Source organism: Pogoniulus pusillus, chromosome 8, assembly GCF_015220805.1.
Source record: "Pogoniulus pusillus isolate bPogPus1 chromosome 8, bPogPus1.pri, whole genome shotgun sequence".
In the NCBI taxonomy this organism is placed as follows: domain Eukaryota; kingdom Metazoa; phylum Chordata; class Aves; order Piciformes; family Lybiidae; genus Pogoniulus; species Pogoniulus pusillus.
In genome coordinates this window covers 18,086,921-18,104,325 of record NC_087271.1, presented here as the reverse complement: position 1 = coordinate 18,104,325, position 17,405 = coordinate 18,086,921, and the positions used below count along the sequence as shown (strand labels likewise).

The 17,405-nt window shown below is 49.1% G+C and overlaps 1 protein-coding gene across 7 annotated transcripts in view; it reads right to left on the bottom strand.

The window, feature by feature from the left end:
• Window positions 1-211: 211 nt before the first annotated feature.
• The window catches only part of LEPR (leptin receptor), a 60,620-nt gene continuing 43,426 nt past the window's right edge, over window positions 212-17,405 (bottom strand). For 4 of the 7 annotated variants that reach the window (XM_064147434.1, XM_064147430.1, XM_064147432.1 and 1 more), the window contains exons 10-19: window positions 15,313-15,512; window positions 11,742-11,890; window positions 11,394-11,550; window positions 10,899-10,981; window positions 7,804-8,020; window positions 6,277-6,459; window positions 4,768-4,863; window positions 4,222-4,324; window positions 3,457-3,532; window positions 212-2,112 (exon numbers count right to left, since the gene is read on the bottom strand). In XM_064147434.1, the coding sequence (XP_064003504.1) occupies window positions 1,306-2,112; window positions 3,457-3,532; window positions 4,222-4,324; window positions 4,768-4,863; window positions 6,277-6,459; window positions 7,804-8,020; window positions 10,899-10,981; window positions 11,394-11,550; window positions 11,742-11,890; window positions 15,313-15,512 (2,071 nt within the window). In that variant the 3' untranslated portion in view covers window positions 212-1,305. Of the gene's footprint in view, window positions 2,113-3,236; window positions 3,333-3,456; window positions 3,533-4,221; window positions 4,325-4,767; window positions 4,864-6,276; window positions 6,460-7,803; window positions 8,021-10,898; window positions 10,982-11,393; window positions 11,551-11,741; window positions 11,891-15,312; window positions 15,513-17,405 lie in introns of those variants that run through there. The other 3 variants (XM_064147436.1, XM_064147438.1, XM_064147435.1) reach the window with 3 other exon arrangements.

Sequence of the window (17,405 nt, the reverse complement as noted above, 5' to 3'; positions counted from 1 at the left end):
GCGTTGGGCTGATGGTTGGGCTCGATGACCTTAGAGGTCTATTCCAACTAAAACAATTCTATGATTCTATGTCCCAGCTGACAGCAGGGGCTGGACTGGATGACCTTTAAAGGTCCCTTCCCACCCAAACCAGTCCATGATTCATTCATCTCTACAGGAACCTCTAGGTCTGTCCCTGTCACCTCCACCCACACTTCCAAGTGACAAGAAGTTTTGGCTACTAATGCAAACCACACTTTAATTCCACACAGTACTTCTGAAACACATCCATTACATTTGTGTCAGAGTCAACATCCAGAGCATGCCCAGCAAGAGATGCTCAGCAGCTTCTTTGCACAGAAGTGGGGCAGTGGGATTTGGTTTGAAATTCCAAAGTGCAGATTCTTTGGTTCCTTGTGCTCCAAAGGAGTTCTCAGCACTATTAAAGCTTTTCCACGCCTCTCTTAGCACTGATTTATCACTGCTGGCTTTTGCTCTTTTTTGTTTTCATTGCACCTGTGAGTTTTACATCAGTTTAGCATTGGAACAGGCAATTTGTTCATTTTTCAGCTCCTCAAAACAGGTATTTGGAAAAGATAGCAAAAATATTTTCTATGAGGAGAAAAAATAATCTCTATTTGGCTTGCAAAGAACTGTGGCTTTCTTTACCTGCTTCTCCCAGCATGCACAGTTGAGGTGGTGCTCCACCATCTAGGTTTCTTCCCTCTGTAGCTCTTCAGCAGCACTTCTGAAGCAAGATCACTTCTCCAAGTTCATGCACTGAAGACCCAAACAACAGTATCTCTGGGTCAAACTCTTTTCTATGGTGGGCTCTTGGGAAAGGGGGTTAGAAGAGACTTACAGCAGGACCATTTATACTAGAGCCTTAGGTTCAACAACAAAATGTAGACATTCAAAAGCTTCAAAACAGGAGAGCCCCCAGTAGAAGTCACACAAACCCCCAGAATGCCCTAGCATGGTGGGGGGTTGGAAGAGACCTCTGGAGATCACCTAGTCCAACCCCCCTGCTGAAGCAGAGGAACACACAGCAGCTTGCCCAGCATCACAAAGGCCAGGGGTGTTTGCAGTCTCTCCAGAGATGGAGACTCCACAGCCTGTCTGGGCAGCCTGCTCCAGGGCTCCAGCACCCTCACACCAAAGAAATGTCTCCTCCTGCTCAGATGGAATCTCCTGGGTTCCAGTTTGTGCCTGTTGCCCTTTGTCCTGTCACTGGGCAGCATTGAGAAGAGGTCAAGAGAGGAAGCAACAGCGGCACATGTCAACACCTGAAAACCCATCAAGATAAGGATGATTTAAGAGGTCATCTTAAGGCTCTGTGGTCTCTTGCACCTTGGCAGCAGTCATCTGAAACTGTGGCATGTAGGGCATGCTGGCTTTATACTTAAGGCCACTTTGGATCAGAGCATTTAAATCAAGTGGTGTATGGTGAAGAAATCCCCCCTCTTTGAGCAGATCATCTCTTTGAACCCCACACATCACCCCAGAACCTTCTGTTACAAAAATGTCATCCTCTCTTTTGTCCAGGGATGTTAACCCCAGGTAACAGAGGCTCCGCTCAGGGCTGTCTCCATCTGTGAAAGTCTCATCCTGGTCTGAAGGCTCTGAAAATCCCTCTGAAGAGATGAGGGAAAGAGATAGAGTCTTGCTGGTCTGCCTGCCAGGACAGTCAGGCAACAGGAGGAAGGTCCCATTTCCCACCTCCCAGGAGCTACTGGAGAAGATGCCTGCAGCTATGGAATCTTCAGCTGCAAAGCATCTGCTCAAAGAACTTGATGGATTCGTTTTCTGTTCATAAAGGCCGCTGAATCCCGAGCTGCTGATGATAGTAGCGTATTTGATAGCACTCTGCCTTGGCATTTCTTCACTGCTGTGGCCATCCTGGGAGCTCTCAGAGAAGGTGCTGCTATTGAAATGGCTGCTAGAGCAGGCAGAGTCACCTTCAGAGTCCTGAGCTGTTGCAAACATCGAATCAATGACTAAGAAACCTTGGGGGTCTTCTGGTTTCAGCGCCTGAGTAACGCTGAAGTCTTCCAGCACTATTTCTGGTTCCAGAAGAGGCTCAAATGACATCACTTCAGGGTGCTTGATGAAGAGATGCTCAAAAGTTTCAGGCTAGAATAAAAGGTAAATCTTAGTGTCCACCTATTGCTTAAGAGCTTCATTTCAGTAAGGTTTGAACAACCACAGACAAAACCCCCATAGCTTTACTAAGAGTTTAACTGAAACCCCCAAACCCACATTTCCACTGCTCTTTGAGTCTGTGTGTAGATGAAGATTGAGGGACAAGAGAACAAAGATCCACTCTCTGTGTGCTAGGCCCTGCAAAGCAAACATTCTGGGAAGTGCTCAGGGCTCCAACCAAGAGAGCACATCACTCAAGCTGAAATGGAAGCAGCTGAATGCCCCCAGTCCCTTCTCTGTTAATAAATATGCACATCCAGTTAAAAATATGGAATGCCAGAATCCCAGTATGGCAGGGGTTGGAAGGGACCTCTGGGGATCATCCAGTCCAACCTCCTGCTAAAGCAGGGGCACCCACAGCAGCTTCCCCAGCATCACAATATCCAGGAGGGTTTGGAAGCTCTCCAGACAAGGAGATTCCACAACCTCTTTGGGCAGCCTGCTCCAGGGTTCCAGTACACACCAAAGAATTTTCTCTTCCTGTTCAGGTAGAACTTCCTGGGTTCCAGTTTGTGCCCACTGCCTCTTCTCTGGTCACTGGGCACCACTGACAAGACTCTGGCCCCGTTCTCTTGCCCCCCACAGGTCCTTTATCTCTTCCTGGGCATTGATCAGATCCCCTCTCAGGCTACTCTTCTGCAGGCTCAACAGCCCCAGGGCTCTCAGCCTTTCCTTCTCACAGAGATGCTTCAGGCCCCTCAGTGCCTTCACAGCCCCCACTGGACCTTCCCCAGCAATTGCCTGTCTCTCTTGAAGTGAGGAGCCCAAAACTGGACCAAATGCTCCCAATGTGGCCTCACTAGTGTAGAGTAGAGGGGGAGGAGAACCTCCCTCAACCTGCTGGCCACACTTTTCCAATGTACCCCAGGAGGGTATTGACCATATTGGCCATGAGAGCACATTGCTGGCTCGTGGGGAACTCACCCACCAGCACTCCCAGGTCTTTCTCCATGGAGCTGCTTCCCAGCAGGTCACCCCTCACCTGTACTCCTGCAGAGAGCTGCTCCTCCCCAGCTGCAAGGACCCTATCCTTGTTGAACTTCACGAGGTTGTGCCCAGCTCTGCAGCCTGTCCAGGTCTCAGTGAAAGGCAGCACAGCCCGACGGGTGTCAGCCACTCCTCCCAGCATTGCATCACCAGCAAACTGGCTGCTGATCACAACCCTTCCTTCAGCCACCCTGAGCCCAGTCTAACCAACAAGTAGAGTTCAGTCCTGAGCACAGAGCAGCCAGCCCCCTGGGGTGGGGGAAGAAGAACCATCAGGAAAATACTGACCTTCTGAAAATTAACCCCTTGTGCCCAGGAACAATTCTTAGGGTTTGGAACATCTTCCCAGAACAGCTTCTTCATTCTGAAAGATCAGGTAAATTCTGAGGTTGGTACTGGTCTGACACTCTGCACTGCTGACGTCACTTCTGCTGTGTCACCATCTCTGCCATTTCTTTGCTCAGAGCTCTATGGCAATGGAGCAATCACCGAAATACTACAGATGGCAAACATTTAATGGGAAAAATATTTTTTTTAATGGCTTTAGTTGGAAGAGACCTCCAAGATCATTGAGTCCAACTGCTCCCTAACTCTACCGAGTCTGCTGCTAAACCATGTCCCTCAGCACCACGTCGACACAGCTTGTAAAACTTTCCAGGGATGGGATTCAACCACCTCCCTGGGGAGCCTGTTCCAGTGTTTGAGAACCCTTTCAGGGAAGAAGTTTCTTCCAATGTCCAACCTAAACCTCCTCTGGTGCAATCTGAGGCCATTTCCTCTTGTCCTATCACTTCTTACTTTGGACAAGAGACCAACGCTCATCTATTTCATCCTTGTTTCAGGCAGTTATAGAGAGCCAGGTTGTCTCCCCTCAGCCTCCTTTTCTCCAGGCTGAACAACCTCAGCTCCTCACAGGACTTGTTCTCCAGACCCTTCACCAGCTCCATTGCCCTAGCTGTCCCCAGAATGTCCTTTTCCATAGTTCATCATCTAAGCTGCACCACTTTCATCTAAAGACCTTATTGGGGTTTCACTTGACAGTGAGCAAGTTACCTTTGGTGTGAAACCAACAATGCTCCAAACAACAGAGCTGAGGTTGAAATCACTATTGGCAGAACCACAGACAGGTTGATGTTCTTCTCATGCTCGTATCCACCTGGAAAGGAGAAGTTCAGCTCATAATGCAGTGAAACAATTAGTCTATGATCAAAGAATTCACAACAGGAAAACACCAAGTGGTAGAAGTTTGAACACAAAACCCCTTCAGAAACAGCTTTCTTTGCACATGAACACACCTTTACCTGTACCTTAAGAACAGAATAAAGGGAGGTATTTTAAATACTGAAGTGACTCCTCCATTGGCATGGGAGGTGTCCACCGCTCCCTGGCTATGAAAATGCATGTGAATAGGAAAACAGTCCCACAGCTGGAGAAGGAAGAATCATTCAGATCCCTCACTCAACTCACCCTCCAGTTCAAGCAATTGAAGTCCAGATCACTGTTGATAGTTACAATTACTTTACTACTGACTTCTCCTGTATTTAAAGTTTATTTTAAAAGCTCCTATTACATAAACATTGAGAAGGTCCTAGAGGTCACCTCTGGTAAACTGCTCTGTTGCTCTGGATTTGCCAACTCCTTCAGCGAACACCGGGTACAGGCTGAAGCGGTACTTCTCAACCAGGATGAAGTGATCTGGGAAGAGGAAATCAAAACCATCACCCTGCTTTTCATCAGTCATCTCCACAGAGGCTCTGGTCACACATCCATCATTCTTGTGGCGGGATCAGGGCACCCTCAAGTCTGTGCATGACACCAACCTGTGCTGTGCTGTCAGCACTGAAGGGAAGGAATCCATCCAGAGGGATTTGGACAGGCTCAAGGAGTGGATCTGTATGAACCCCATGGAGTGCAAAGCTGCCAGGTGTGCTGCACCTGGCTGGGGCAATCTCAAGCACAAATCCAGGCTGGGTGGGGAATGGATGGAGAGGAGGAGGACTTGGGGTGCTGTTGGGTGAAAAGCTGGAGATGTGCCAGCACCACGTGCTGCCAGCCCTCTCCTGGGCTGATCCCCAGCAGTGTGAGCAGCAGGGGCAGGGAGGGGATTCTGCCCCTCTGCTGCACTCTGCTGAACTGGAGTACTGTGTCCAGCTAGAGAGTCCTCAACACATGAAGGATATGGAAGTGTTGGAACAGGTCCAGAGGAAGACATAAATATGATCAGAGGGCTGGAACCCCTCTCCTATGAAGACAGACTGAGAGCTGGGGTAGTTCACAGCCTGGAGAAGAGGAGGCTCCAAAGACATCTTCTAGCAGTCATCCAGTACCGGCGAGCTGGAGAAGGACTTGTTACAGACATGAAGTGACAAGATGAGGGGTGATGGCTTCAGATTGGAAGAAGATCAATTTAGATTTATATGAGACATTAGGAAGAAACTATTTCTGATGATGGTGGTGAAGCACTGGAACAGCTTGCCCAGAGAAGCTCTGGAGGCTCCAGACTTGGACGTGTTCCAAGCCAGGTTAGATGGGGCCTTAAGCAACCTGGTCTAGTAGGAACTGCCCCTGCCTACAGCAGGAGCAGGTAGAACAGGATGATCATTAAGGTCCCTTCAAACCCAAACCATTCCATGATTCCATCATGGAATTAACATCTTTAGGAAGCTGTTCATAGAATCATAGCATCAACCAGGTTGGAAGAGACCTCCAAGCTCATCCAGTCCCACCTAGCACCCAGCCCTATATAGTCAATTAGACTATGGCACTAAGTGACTCATCCAGGCTTTTTGTGAACACCTCCAGGGATGGTGACTCCACCACCTCCCTGGGCAGCCCATTCCAATGGCAAATCACTCTGTCTGAATGTAGTTATTAATGTAGGTAATTAGCTGATGCACTCAGCATTGCCAACAAAAGAACACACTCCTGAGCTTCATTCTGTGTCAGCCCTTACGGTCAGCCCTCTAAGGACAATTGAGAATGGCTGTACTGGTCCTTACCATAACAGCCACCACAAACAGAAGGGAGAAGGGAAAAAGGAATCTGAGAGCTCCGCAACACTGCATTTTGCTGTTCATGAGGAGACAATGAATCCTGGTTCACACTCACCATAAATGTAGTATTTAGTGGTGTTTGGAGGGACTTGCACCCATTGCAGCTCCTCCTCCTGGTTGAGGTTCTTCCACTCGATGACAAAAGATGTTATCACGTGGAGCTGAGCTGAAAGTGTCCACACCAGAACCACACAGGTGCTGTTCACCAGGTACACGCTGAGCGACTGCACCACTGACACTGCCAAGACAAGGGGAAAACAGCCCAGAATTCCATGAGCTCAGAGGTGGGACCAGAGCTGGGTGAGCAGGGGAGCTCTGCACTCAGCTGCATGAATGGCTGCCATGCTGCCAGCACTTCAGCATTTACTTGGCTGATCATCTTCTATTTCCCATATGCAAACGTAGTTCTCTGGAACAAGTTGTCCTCAGAAGCCCTGGAGGCTCCAAGCCTGGAAGTGTTCAAAGCCAGGCTGAATGGGACGTTGAGCAAGCTGGTCTAGGAAGATGTGTCCCTACAGGGCAATAGATCTAGATGATCTTTAAGGTCCTTTCCAACACAAACCATTCTGCAATTCTCTCATATATTTCATAGAACACAGAATTGTTTGGGTTGGAAAATCCTTCCAAGATCATCAAGTCCAACCATCAACCCAACATCACCACAACCATTAAACCATGTTCCACAGTGCCATGGCCATGCATTTCTTGTACACTTCAGGGATGGTGACTCCAGCACCTCCCTGAGCAGCCTGTTCCAATGCCTGACCACTCTTGCAGGAAAGAAATTGTTCTTCATGTCCAGCCTAAACCTCCCCTGGCACAATTTCAGGCCATTTCCTATCACCTGATACTAGGGAGAAGAGTCCAACCCTGCCTCACCCGAATCTTCTTTCAGGTAGCTGTAGAGAGCCAGAAGATCTCCCCTCAGCCTCCTCCTGTCCACACTAAACAACCCCAGCTCCCTCAACTGCTCCTCACCAGAGCTGTTCTCCAAACCATTCACTATCCATTCATTTGCACACAGATGTGACACCACTGAAGCAGCCCAGAGCAGCAGCCTCTATTGTACAAGCCAAGCTGAGCGCAGCCGAGTTGGTGAGGAAGCTGCTTCAACAGGAAAGCCAAACCTCTGAGAGCTATGTACCCTGGCAGCCCATCAGGTGAGCAGCCAGACAAACAAGACTGTGTTTCAGTTGGGAAACAACCAAACATTCCCCAGCAGGAATACTCTGTGTTCCCAGGAGGAAGGAGATGAAGGATCAGCTCCACAGGCAGAATTTTCTCTCTGTTGGTTAACTGATTCCCTCCAGTGCTAGTAGAGGGAAGACAGCCTGGTGCAAGGCAACTCTTCTCCCAGTCAAGAATGGACTCTTCACTCTTTTCAGGTAATGGAAAGCTCATTTTCCCATCAGCTCTGTTGCTGAGACACAGAACGTGCTTCCCACAAAGAGCTGAACTTCGCAGCACAGCACAGTTTTGCTTCCAACTAAGAGAGCTTTGTTACAAAGCTGTGTCCAAAAGCATCAGGAGGATTCTTTAGCATGCTTCACACCTCACCATGGTTACTAATTGGTGCCCTTACCTGTGCTCATGTGCTGTGAGAGAGTTAAGTTAAAGTTGAGTGAAGAAACTCCAACTGAATTCATGGCTAGGACTGTCACAGTGTGTGTGCCTTCGGTCCATGGAAAGGAGCAGGTGGTGCCATTCTCAACATGTTCTGCCCAGGAGGTGTTTCTGGATGTCTGGTGCCTGATCACGTATCTGCTCACGCTGCACAACGAGCGGTTCTTCGGCAGGGGCTGCAGCAAATGGTGGCATTAAATTAACTCCCCACTCTTGGAATTCAAGAGCAAATGATCTTTGGGCAGAAGGCCCTGTGAGCTGGCACATTTCTTGGGTCTGGTGAGGAGCAGCTGAGGGAACTGGGGTGTTTCAGCCTAGGAAAGAGGAGGCTGAGGGGAGACCTCATTGCTTTCCACAACTCCCTGAAAGGAGTGAGGTGGGGGTCAATCTCTTCTTCCTAGTATTTGGTGATAGGATGAGAGGAAATGGCCAGTAAGATTGCAGATGACACCAAGCTAGGAACAGGTGTCAATATGTTGGAGGGTAGGAGAGCCCTGCAAAGGGACCTTGCCAGGCTGGATTGGTGGGCAGAGGCCAATGGGATGAGATTTAACAAGGCCAAGTGCAGGGTTCTACACTTTGGCCACAACAACCCCAGGCAGCACTACAGGCTGGGGACAGAGTGACTGGAGAGCAGCCAGGAAGAAAGGGACCTGGGGGTGCTGGTAGATAGTAGCTGAACATGAGCCAGCAGTGTACCCAGGTGGCCAAGAGAGCCAATGGCATCCTGGCCTGGATCAGGAACAGTGTGGCCAGTAGGACAAGGGAGGTTATTCTGCCCCTGGACTCAACAGTGGTCAGGCCACACCTTGAGTCCTCTGTCCAGTTCTGGGCTCCTCAATTCAAGAGAGATGTTGAGGTGCTGGAACGTGTCCAGAGAAGGGCAACAAGGCTGGTGAGGGGCCTGGAGCACAGCCCCATGAGAAGGGGCTGAGGGAGCTGGGGGTGTGCAGCCTGGAGAAGAGGAGGCTCAGGGGAGACCTCATTGCTGACTACCTGAAGGGAGGTTGTAGCCAGATGGGGTTGGCCTCTTCTGCCAGGCACCCAGTGACAGAACAAGTGGACACAGTCTCAGGTTGTGCCAGGGGAAGTATAGGCTGGATGTTAGGAGGAAGTTCTTCCCAGAGAGAGTGATTGGCATTGGAATGGGCTGCCCAGGGAGGTGGTGGAGGCACCGCCCCTGGAGGTGTTCAAGAAAAGCCTGGATGAGGCACTTAGTGCCATGGTCTAGTTGACTGGGTAGGGCTGGGCGCTGGGTTGGACTGGATGATCTTGGAGGTCTCTTCCAAGCTGGTTGATTCTATGATTCTATGAAATTGTGCTGGGGAGGTTCAGGATGGACACAAGGAACAATTTCTTTCCCACAATAGTGGTCAGGCACTGGAACAGGCTGCCCAGGGAGGTGGTGGAAAGTGTGGACATGACTCAATGGCCACAGTGGTGTTAGGACAATGATTGGACTCAATGATCTTGGAAGTCTTTTCCAACCCAAACAATTCTCTAATTCTATGATTCCACTGAAGGAGGGCATGAGGAGGAGCAAGGAAATAAAATTCCAGCCTCCTCTAATAACTAACTGCTTTATGTGAGTGTTTTTCAGGGCTGAAAAGCCAGGAGAGATGACTGTTTGCACACTAAGCATGGGCAAACACGAGCAGGCAGGCACTGCTGTGCTTTTTTCCCCCCTCTGTCCTGCAGTAACCTTCTAAGGTAGCTTTGCCCAGTTGACATTCAGTCAGGGTGATGTTTACACAGGCAGCAGTCTAGGAGTCAGTGGCATGTTCTGCTCAGAGATCTTGGTCAGCAGAACTTGGCAGTTGAAGACTGAACCTCATTCTAGCTTACAGTCTTCTATTCCATGCTGCTCATTTTTTTCTGAGCATTATAACAAGTTGTGGTTTAAGTCACTTCCATGGTGTCTGTGTAACTAACACTGGAAGTACAGTATCATAGAATCATTAAGGTTAGAAGAGACCTCTAAGACCATCAAGTCCAACCTTCAAAACATTAACTGCAGGCAGGGGGAGAGCAGAGAAAGGGTCAGTGCACCTCCAATACAGCACTGACCCTCCCTCTGCCTCAGCACAACCCAGGCAGCAGCTCTGCTGCCTGCATGCATGCAAGGAAGCCTGCAGCCGGCCCTGAGGACTGAGAGCTCTCCTGAAGTAGCGACGAGCGTCAGGTTTCAGGAGTAATGGAATGTTCCACACAGGTGTGGTGCAGTCCCACACAGCACGGCTGTGGTGCACAAAACGGGGTCTGTGCAAGAACAGCTTGACGGCAAGGTCAGAGGGGCTTGCTCTGCAAAGGTCAGCTCAGTCCAAAAGGCTGCTCCGGGAGCTTCCCAACTCTGGAGATGTGCCTAAGCACACTGCCTGTCTGTGCTGAGCACACCTACCTGTCAGCCATCCACAGCAAACACAGAATTCCTTTGGTTGGAAGAAAAGGTCATTGACTCCAATCATTAACCTAGCACTGGCAGGTGGCCCTCAGCACTGCATCTATACAGCTTTGAAACCCTCCAGGAATGGAGACTCCACCACTGCCCTGGGCAGCCTGGGGCAGGCCTTGACAATCCTGCTGGGGCAGAAACTGTTCTTCGTGTCCAGCCTAAACCTAGCCTGGTGCAACTTGAGGCCACTTCCTTGTATCCTATCACTTGTTACTTGAGAGAAGAGACAGAGAGCAAGGTCTCTCCTCAGCCTCCTTTTCTCCAGGCTGAACAACCCCAGCTGCTCTTCACAAGACCTGTGCTCTAAACCCTTCACCAGCTTTGTTGCCCTTCTCTGGACCTGCTGCAGCACCTCAAAGCCCTTCTTGGAGTGAAGGGCCCAAAAGTGAAACCAGGATTTGAGGTGCAGCACTAGGCAAGTTTTTGTCCTACCACACTATTAGAAACTTGACAATGATTAGGGTAAAAAGCCAGGTTGATGTGTGCCAGCTGCAGAAGAGATTAGAGAATAGAAACAGAAAGAGGAGAGATGGTGGAAATGATAGCAACAGAAGGGAGTCAAGTACAGGAGAGCATCAAATCAAAAGACCAAAATGTCTCACCTTCCACAGGAGAGTTACATTCTTCTGCCTCCTTGCTGGATCCTCAACAATAATTCTCCAAAATTCAGGGCCTTGTGAGGGAGCTGCAAGATCACAGAAAGTTTGGGTTGAAAGGAACCTAAAATTTCTCCTAGTTCCAACCCCCTGACATGGGCAGGGACACCTCCTGCTACAGCAGGTTGCTCAAAGCCCTGTCCAACCTGGCATTCAACACTTCCAAGGATGTGACATCCAGAATTGTAGCACCATAGGTTGTTTTGGTTGGAAAGGACACCCAAGATCGCTGATGACAATGTCTGTGTGCAATGTGTCAGTGCCTCACCAGCCCCACAATGAAGAATTGCTTCCTTCTGTCTAGGCTAAATCTCCCCTCTTCCCGTTTGAAGCCATTACCCTTGTGCTATCACTACACTCCTCTCCTGCAGGCCCCTGTAAGATGAGAAGTGTCATACTTCAGCCTGAGGTTCGCTAGAGCAGGGTGCACCCTGAAAGTACCTTTGATATCTTTCACAAGTGTGTGAGCTGGTCTGCTCCAGTCACTCCAGTAACCTGAGCCACCCAGCTCTCTGCAGCGGATCTGAACCACATACTCAACACAAGGCTTCTGAACTTTGATCACTGCTGATTCTGGAGCATTTGAAACCTCATAAAGCTGTAACAGAAGTCAGAATATTTAGAGCAAGAACAAAAGGCTGTTTAGAGTCAAAATTCCTGCAAGTGAACCCATTGAGAAAGTGCAATTTCTTTCAGATTCCTTCACTGCACACCACAACGTCCACAAACCCCAGCTAAGACACTGCCTGACAAAAGCCACCCTTCAATCTGGATGAAAAGGGACAGTACCTCCCAGGTGATGTCTTCCCTGCTCACACCATACTGGATCTGAAACTGGAGGTCGCTGTGTGTGAATATGGGGTTTGTCCAGCTCACCTTCAGCAGCCCAGTGTCCCTGGTGACTTCTGCTGTAACGCTGGAAGGGGAAAGTGGCTTCACTAGATGATGGAAAGGGAAAAAACAGATGACTGTAACATCTGCACTGACATTTCTCCTTAAATCCTTCGTGGAATCACACAATTGCTTGGGTTGGAAAAAACCTCTGAGATCAAATCCAACCATCAACCCAACACCACCATGGCCATTAAACCACATCCCACAGTGCCATGTCCATCAGGTTCTTGAACGCTTCCAGGGATGGTGACTCCACCACCAACCTGGGCAGCCTGTTCCAATGCCTGACCACTCTTGCAGCAAAGAAATTGTTTCTCATGTCCAACCTAAACCTCTCTGGCACATCTTCAGGCCATTTCCTCTTGTTCTATCATCGTGGTTTAATTTCTGCCCTGAGGGTGACAGGTAAGACATTGTGGCCTCTGCTGCTGCAAGCAATGCTGAAGTAGAATGCAGACAATTCACCAGCCCAGGCTGCCTGGCCCCTCTACCACTGCACAGAAGCATTCCTGACTGACAGCAGCAATGTTTGTCTAATGGAAAAGTCATTCCAGTTATCACAGAACAGTCTGGGTTGGAAGGGACCTCCAAAGACCTTCTAGTCCAACCCCCTCTGCAGTAAGCAGGTGCATCCTCAATTGCATGACCCAAACTAAAAATCACCAAAGAAAATCTTAACTTGAAATACAAAAATCACAGAGTCCCAGAATGGTAGGTATTGGAAAGGACCTCTGGAGATCATCAAGTCCAACCTTCCTGCCAAGGCTTCATGTAGAGAAGGTCCCACAGGAACACATCACAGTATCACCAAGGTTGGAAGAGACCTCACAGATCACCAAGTCCAACCCTTTAACACAGAGCTCAAGGCTAGACCATGGCACCAAGTGCCACGTCCAATCCTGCCTTGAACAGCTCCAGGGACGGCGACTCCACCACCTCCCCAGGCAGCCCATTCCAGTGTCCAATGACTCTCTCAGTGAAGAACTTTCTCCTCACCTCCAGCCTAAATTTCCCCTGGCATAGCCTGAGGCTGTGTCCTCTCGTTCTGGTGCTGGCCACCTGAGAGAAGAGAGCAACCTCCCCTGGCTACAACCTCCCCTCAGGTAGTTGTAGACAGCAATAAGGTCACCCCTGAGCCTCCTCTTCTCCAGGCTAACCAATCCCAGCTCCCTCAGCCTCTCCTCGTAGGGCTGTGCTCAAGGCCTCTCACCAGCCTCGTCGCCCTTCTCTGGACACGCTCAAGCATCTCAATGTCCCTCCTAAACTGGGGGGCCCAGAACTGAACACAGTACTCAAGGTGTGGTCTAACCAGAGCAGAGTACAGGGGCAGAATGACCTCCCTGCTCCTGCTGGCCACACCATTCCTGATGCAGGCCAGGATGCCACTGGCTCTCTTGGCCACCTGGGCACACTGCTGGCTCATGTTCAGGTGGGTATCAATCAGCACCCCCAGATCCCTCTCTGTTTGGCTGCTCTCCAGCCACTCCGACCCCAGCCTGTATCTCTGCATGGGGTTGTTGTGGCCAAAGTGCAGCACCCAGCATCCAGGTAGGTTTGGAATGTCTTCAGAGAAGGAGACACCACCACCTCTCTGGGCAGCCTGCTCCAAGGCTCCAGCCCCCTTACATTAAAGGAGTTCCTCCTCACATGATCCTAGGCACCCTACTGTGGGCACCGCTGCTTTAGCAGGGGCATTGGACTGGAAGATATCCAGAGGTCACTTCTAGCCCCCACCATGCTGGGACTCTGTGGAAATTAGAACAAACTTGTGTCTAATGAGCAGCAATAACCTCGAAGTAGCTTTAAATTGCAGGTGGTGCTCACAGGAGTACCTTCTGCTTTGCTGGGATGCACAGCACCTTTCATCCAGTGTCAGACAATTCTATTTGTGGCTTCTTACTTAAGTGATACCCACTCTCCTTTCTGATGCCCCAAGCTCCCAAGAGCTCTCTGATAACCAGGCAACTTGCTAATCCAAAATGCAAAAACAGTCCTCTGTGAAGCAGAAAGAAACAACTCCCCAAACCCACAAGGCCATCAAATTAACATCAGTAACAGTAATATTAATTGCCATACACCACTTACTCTAATGCACTGAACTCTGCCTTTCCTTCCTGTGACACACATAATGGATCTGTTTTACCCCCACACATAATAGAAGTGTTTGGTTATTTGGCTTCGTTTCATGCAGCTCTGCTGTGCTCTATCTGCCAGCTTTTCTCCCTACATATGCTCAGATTTCTGTCCAAACCTCTGTGTACACTGAGCCACAGACCAGAGATGTGCTTTGCATATTCTGCTCTTTGAAGACACCCAAACACTGATCCTGCCTCTTGCTTTGATGTAAATTTATGTTTGCCATGTGTCACAACTGCAAAAGCATGAAGGGTTGGGTCATTTCCAACTAATAAAGGCAGTGCTGCACTGAACCCAAGGATAACTTTAACAGATCATTGAAGATCTCAAAAAAATTAGGTAAGCAAGAACCTTAAAATTAGATGATGCTTAAGGTACATTCCACTCTAGACTATTCTATCATTCTGTGACATTTAATTGTCTTTATAAACATAAATTTTGCATCTGCTGTAGATGTCTTTGCAAAACACCCAAAAGGATAAGCATGCAAAAGTGGGGTTTCATTTTATAAGTGTCAGCTGCAGTTACAGGATCCCACAATTTCAGCATGGTGGACTTGGAAGTGACCTCTGGAGATCAGCCAGTCCAACCCTCCCTGATAAAGTAGGGGTATCCACAGCAGCTTGCTCAAGATCACAATATCCAACTTGGTTTGAGATCCCTCCAGAGGAGGAGACTCCAACACCTTTCTGGGCAGCCTGCTCCAGGGCTCCAACACCCTCACACCAAGCAAGTTTCTCCTTCTGTCCACATGGAACCTCCTGGATTAGAGTTTGTACCCATTGCCCCTTGTCCTGTCACTGGGCACCACTGAGAAGAGTCTGGTCCTATTCTCTTGTCCCCGCAGGTGCTTTATCTCTTGCTGAGCATTAAGCAGATCCCCTCTCAGGCTGCTCTTCTGCAGGCTCAACAGCCCCAGGGCGCTCAGCTTCTTCTCCTCACAGAGATGCTCCAGGCCCCTCAGCATTTTTCTAACCTTCACTGGACTCTCTTTGGAAGGTCCCTGTCTCTCTTGAACTGGGGAGCCCAGAACTGAACCAGTACTTCAGCTGTTGCCTCTCCAGGGCAGGAGAACCTTCTTTGACCTGCTGCTTACACTCCTCTTCATTTGCATTCTTGGCCACGAGGGCACATTGCTGGCTCAAACCTGTTCCTGTGCCAAGAACATTTAAAGCAATGTCTTTTCAAAGAGACTACCAAAGCTCTCTGTCTGTCCCTTTGCCCAGCCCAATGTATTTAAGAGGTTATGAAGAAGCACTTTACCTGCACCACCTAAGGAATGAAATCCAAGGTGAAAAGTGGAGACACACATGCATCAATCTTGACCTACCCACATCTGCTGGCACAACACAGCTCGGTGAGGATTGGAGCATTCCTAGGGAGTGCTTAAACTCTACCCACAGGGTATATCCAGATAAAAGGAAAATAGGCTGGAATGTGCACTGGTAAGAATGGTTCTGCTGTAAGTGGCATTCTTTCACCTCTGAGTTTGGAGAAGTGCTTGGGAAGTCAGCACAATAGAGTTTGCTCCTGAAAAGAGGAAAACCAAAATCATCCAGTTAAATACACTGCAAAGATAAACTGCTTGTGGCATCAGCAGAATCTAGCTCTGATGGTGATATAAAGAAATGGTGACACTGGGAGCATCTGGGGGGTTTTGATGATTATTTGGACAGACCTTGACCTTGAATGTGCATTAAATGGCTAAGTAACAGCAGTGTTAGTGCTCAAAGCTCTGGCTCTTTGAGAAAAGCAGAACACAAATCATAGCACAGAATCACAGAGTTGTTTAGTTTGGAGGAAACCTTTAAAATCACTGAGTCAAATCATTAGCACAGCACTGCCAGGTCACTACTAAACTGTGTCCCTCAGCACCACATCCACTCAGGACATCCCCCTCCAGGGATGAGGACTCCACCACTGTCCTGGGCAGCCTGGGCCAGTGCTTTATAACCATTTTGGAGAAGAAATTGTTCCTCATATCAAACCTAGACCTTCCCTGGTGCAACCTGAGGTGATTCCATCTTGCACTTTTTCCCTGGGAGAAGTGACCAACCCCCATCTGGCTCCAGCCTCCTTTCAGGGAATCAGAGAGAGCCAGAAGGTCTCCCCTCAGCTTCTTTTTCTCCAGGCTCAGCAGCCCCAGCCCTGTTCTCGAGACACTTCACCAGTTTTGTTGCTCTTCTCTGGACCTACTCCAGTCCCTCAATGTCCTTCTTGCAGTGAGAGGCCCAAAACTGAACTCACTATTTAAGGTGTGGCCTCACCAGTGCCCAGCATAGGACAATCACCTCTCCTATCCAGCTGGGTGATCCAGGCCAGGATGCTGGTGGTCTTCTTGGCCACCTGGGCATACAGTGGCTCATCTTCACCCAGCTGTCACCATGGACCCACAGGTCCTCTTCCACCAGGCAGTTTTCCAGACATGAAAGCTGTCCTCAGTACAAAATATTTTGATAACAGACTAACAACAGGAAGAAACAGGTTTGACAATAAGAGGCATCTCCAACCACTCTTAAATCACATCCCTTGAGTGGTAGGTGTTAGCAATAAACATAGCAAGGCAGATCTCCAGGCAAGAATTTCCCCCAGCTGGGACTATGACCTCCAAAATACCAACTGGTGCCTGGGAGAAAAACTGCTGCATTGGACCCCCACAGCAAAGTCCCCAGGACATGGAAATCACATAAAAACACTAATTCTGGAGGATGGATTTAAAACCCTGTGTCGAGCCAGTATCACACCTGACAGCACAAGTGATGAGCCCTGGGCTCTGGATCAAACAGCAGTGCACATCTTAGCAGGGATGGAAAGTTTTCACTTTTCTCCTCAGCTTGTGCACAGCTCAGACGTGAGGTGAGAGGAGCCAGACAAGGTGTTAGTTACTCAGCTGAACCACAGAGGTTACACTCAGCTGGAGCTTCACTCTGTCTCCCTGTCCACATGGCTAACACTGATGAAACTGATGCCTTGTGCTTGGAAGCTTTGGCTTGGTGTTCTCTGCTGATCATTTCTGTGCTGTTTCTGTTGGCAGCACAACCCAGCCCAACCCAAGCAGAACACCAACAGCAAAGCCATCACACCATGCTACTGCCGAGTGCTGGATTTCACCTGGGACATGGAATTGCTTCAGAGTCGCTGCACGCTGCTAGAAATCCTCTTGGCTCTGGTGTTGATGCAACACATTTCACCTCCAGGTTCCATCACAAGGTCTTGCCTATGCCTAAGCAAATCACAACATATTTAGGGGGCCTCTTTACAATCAAGCTTGGGCAAGTAAAGGACTTGATTGTTCCATTTGGTTTGAACCCTGTGAAATCTCAAATTCTTTTTGCAGTTTTGTTCCCAACAGGCAACAAAATGTTTTCAGCCTGTGCTACTGTTCAGTGTTTGATCTAGCAGGAATGCTGCCACAGATCTCCA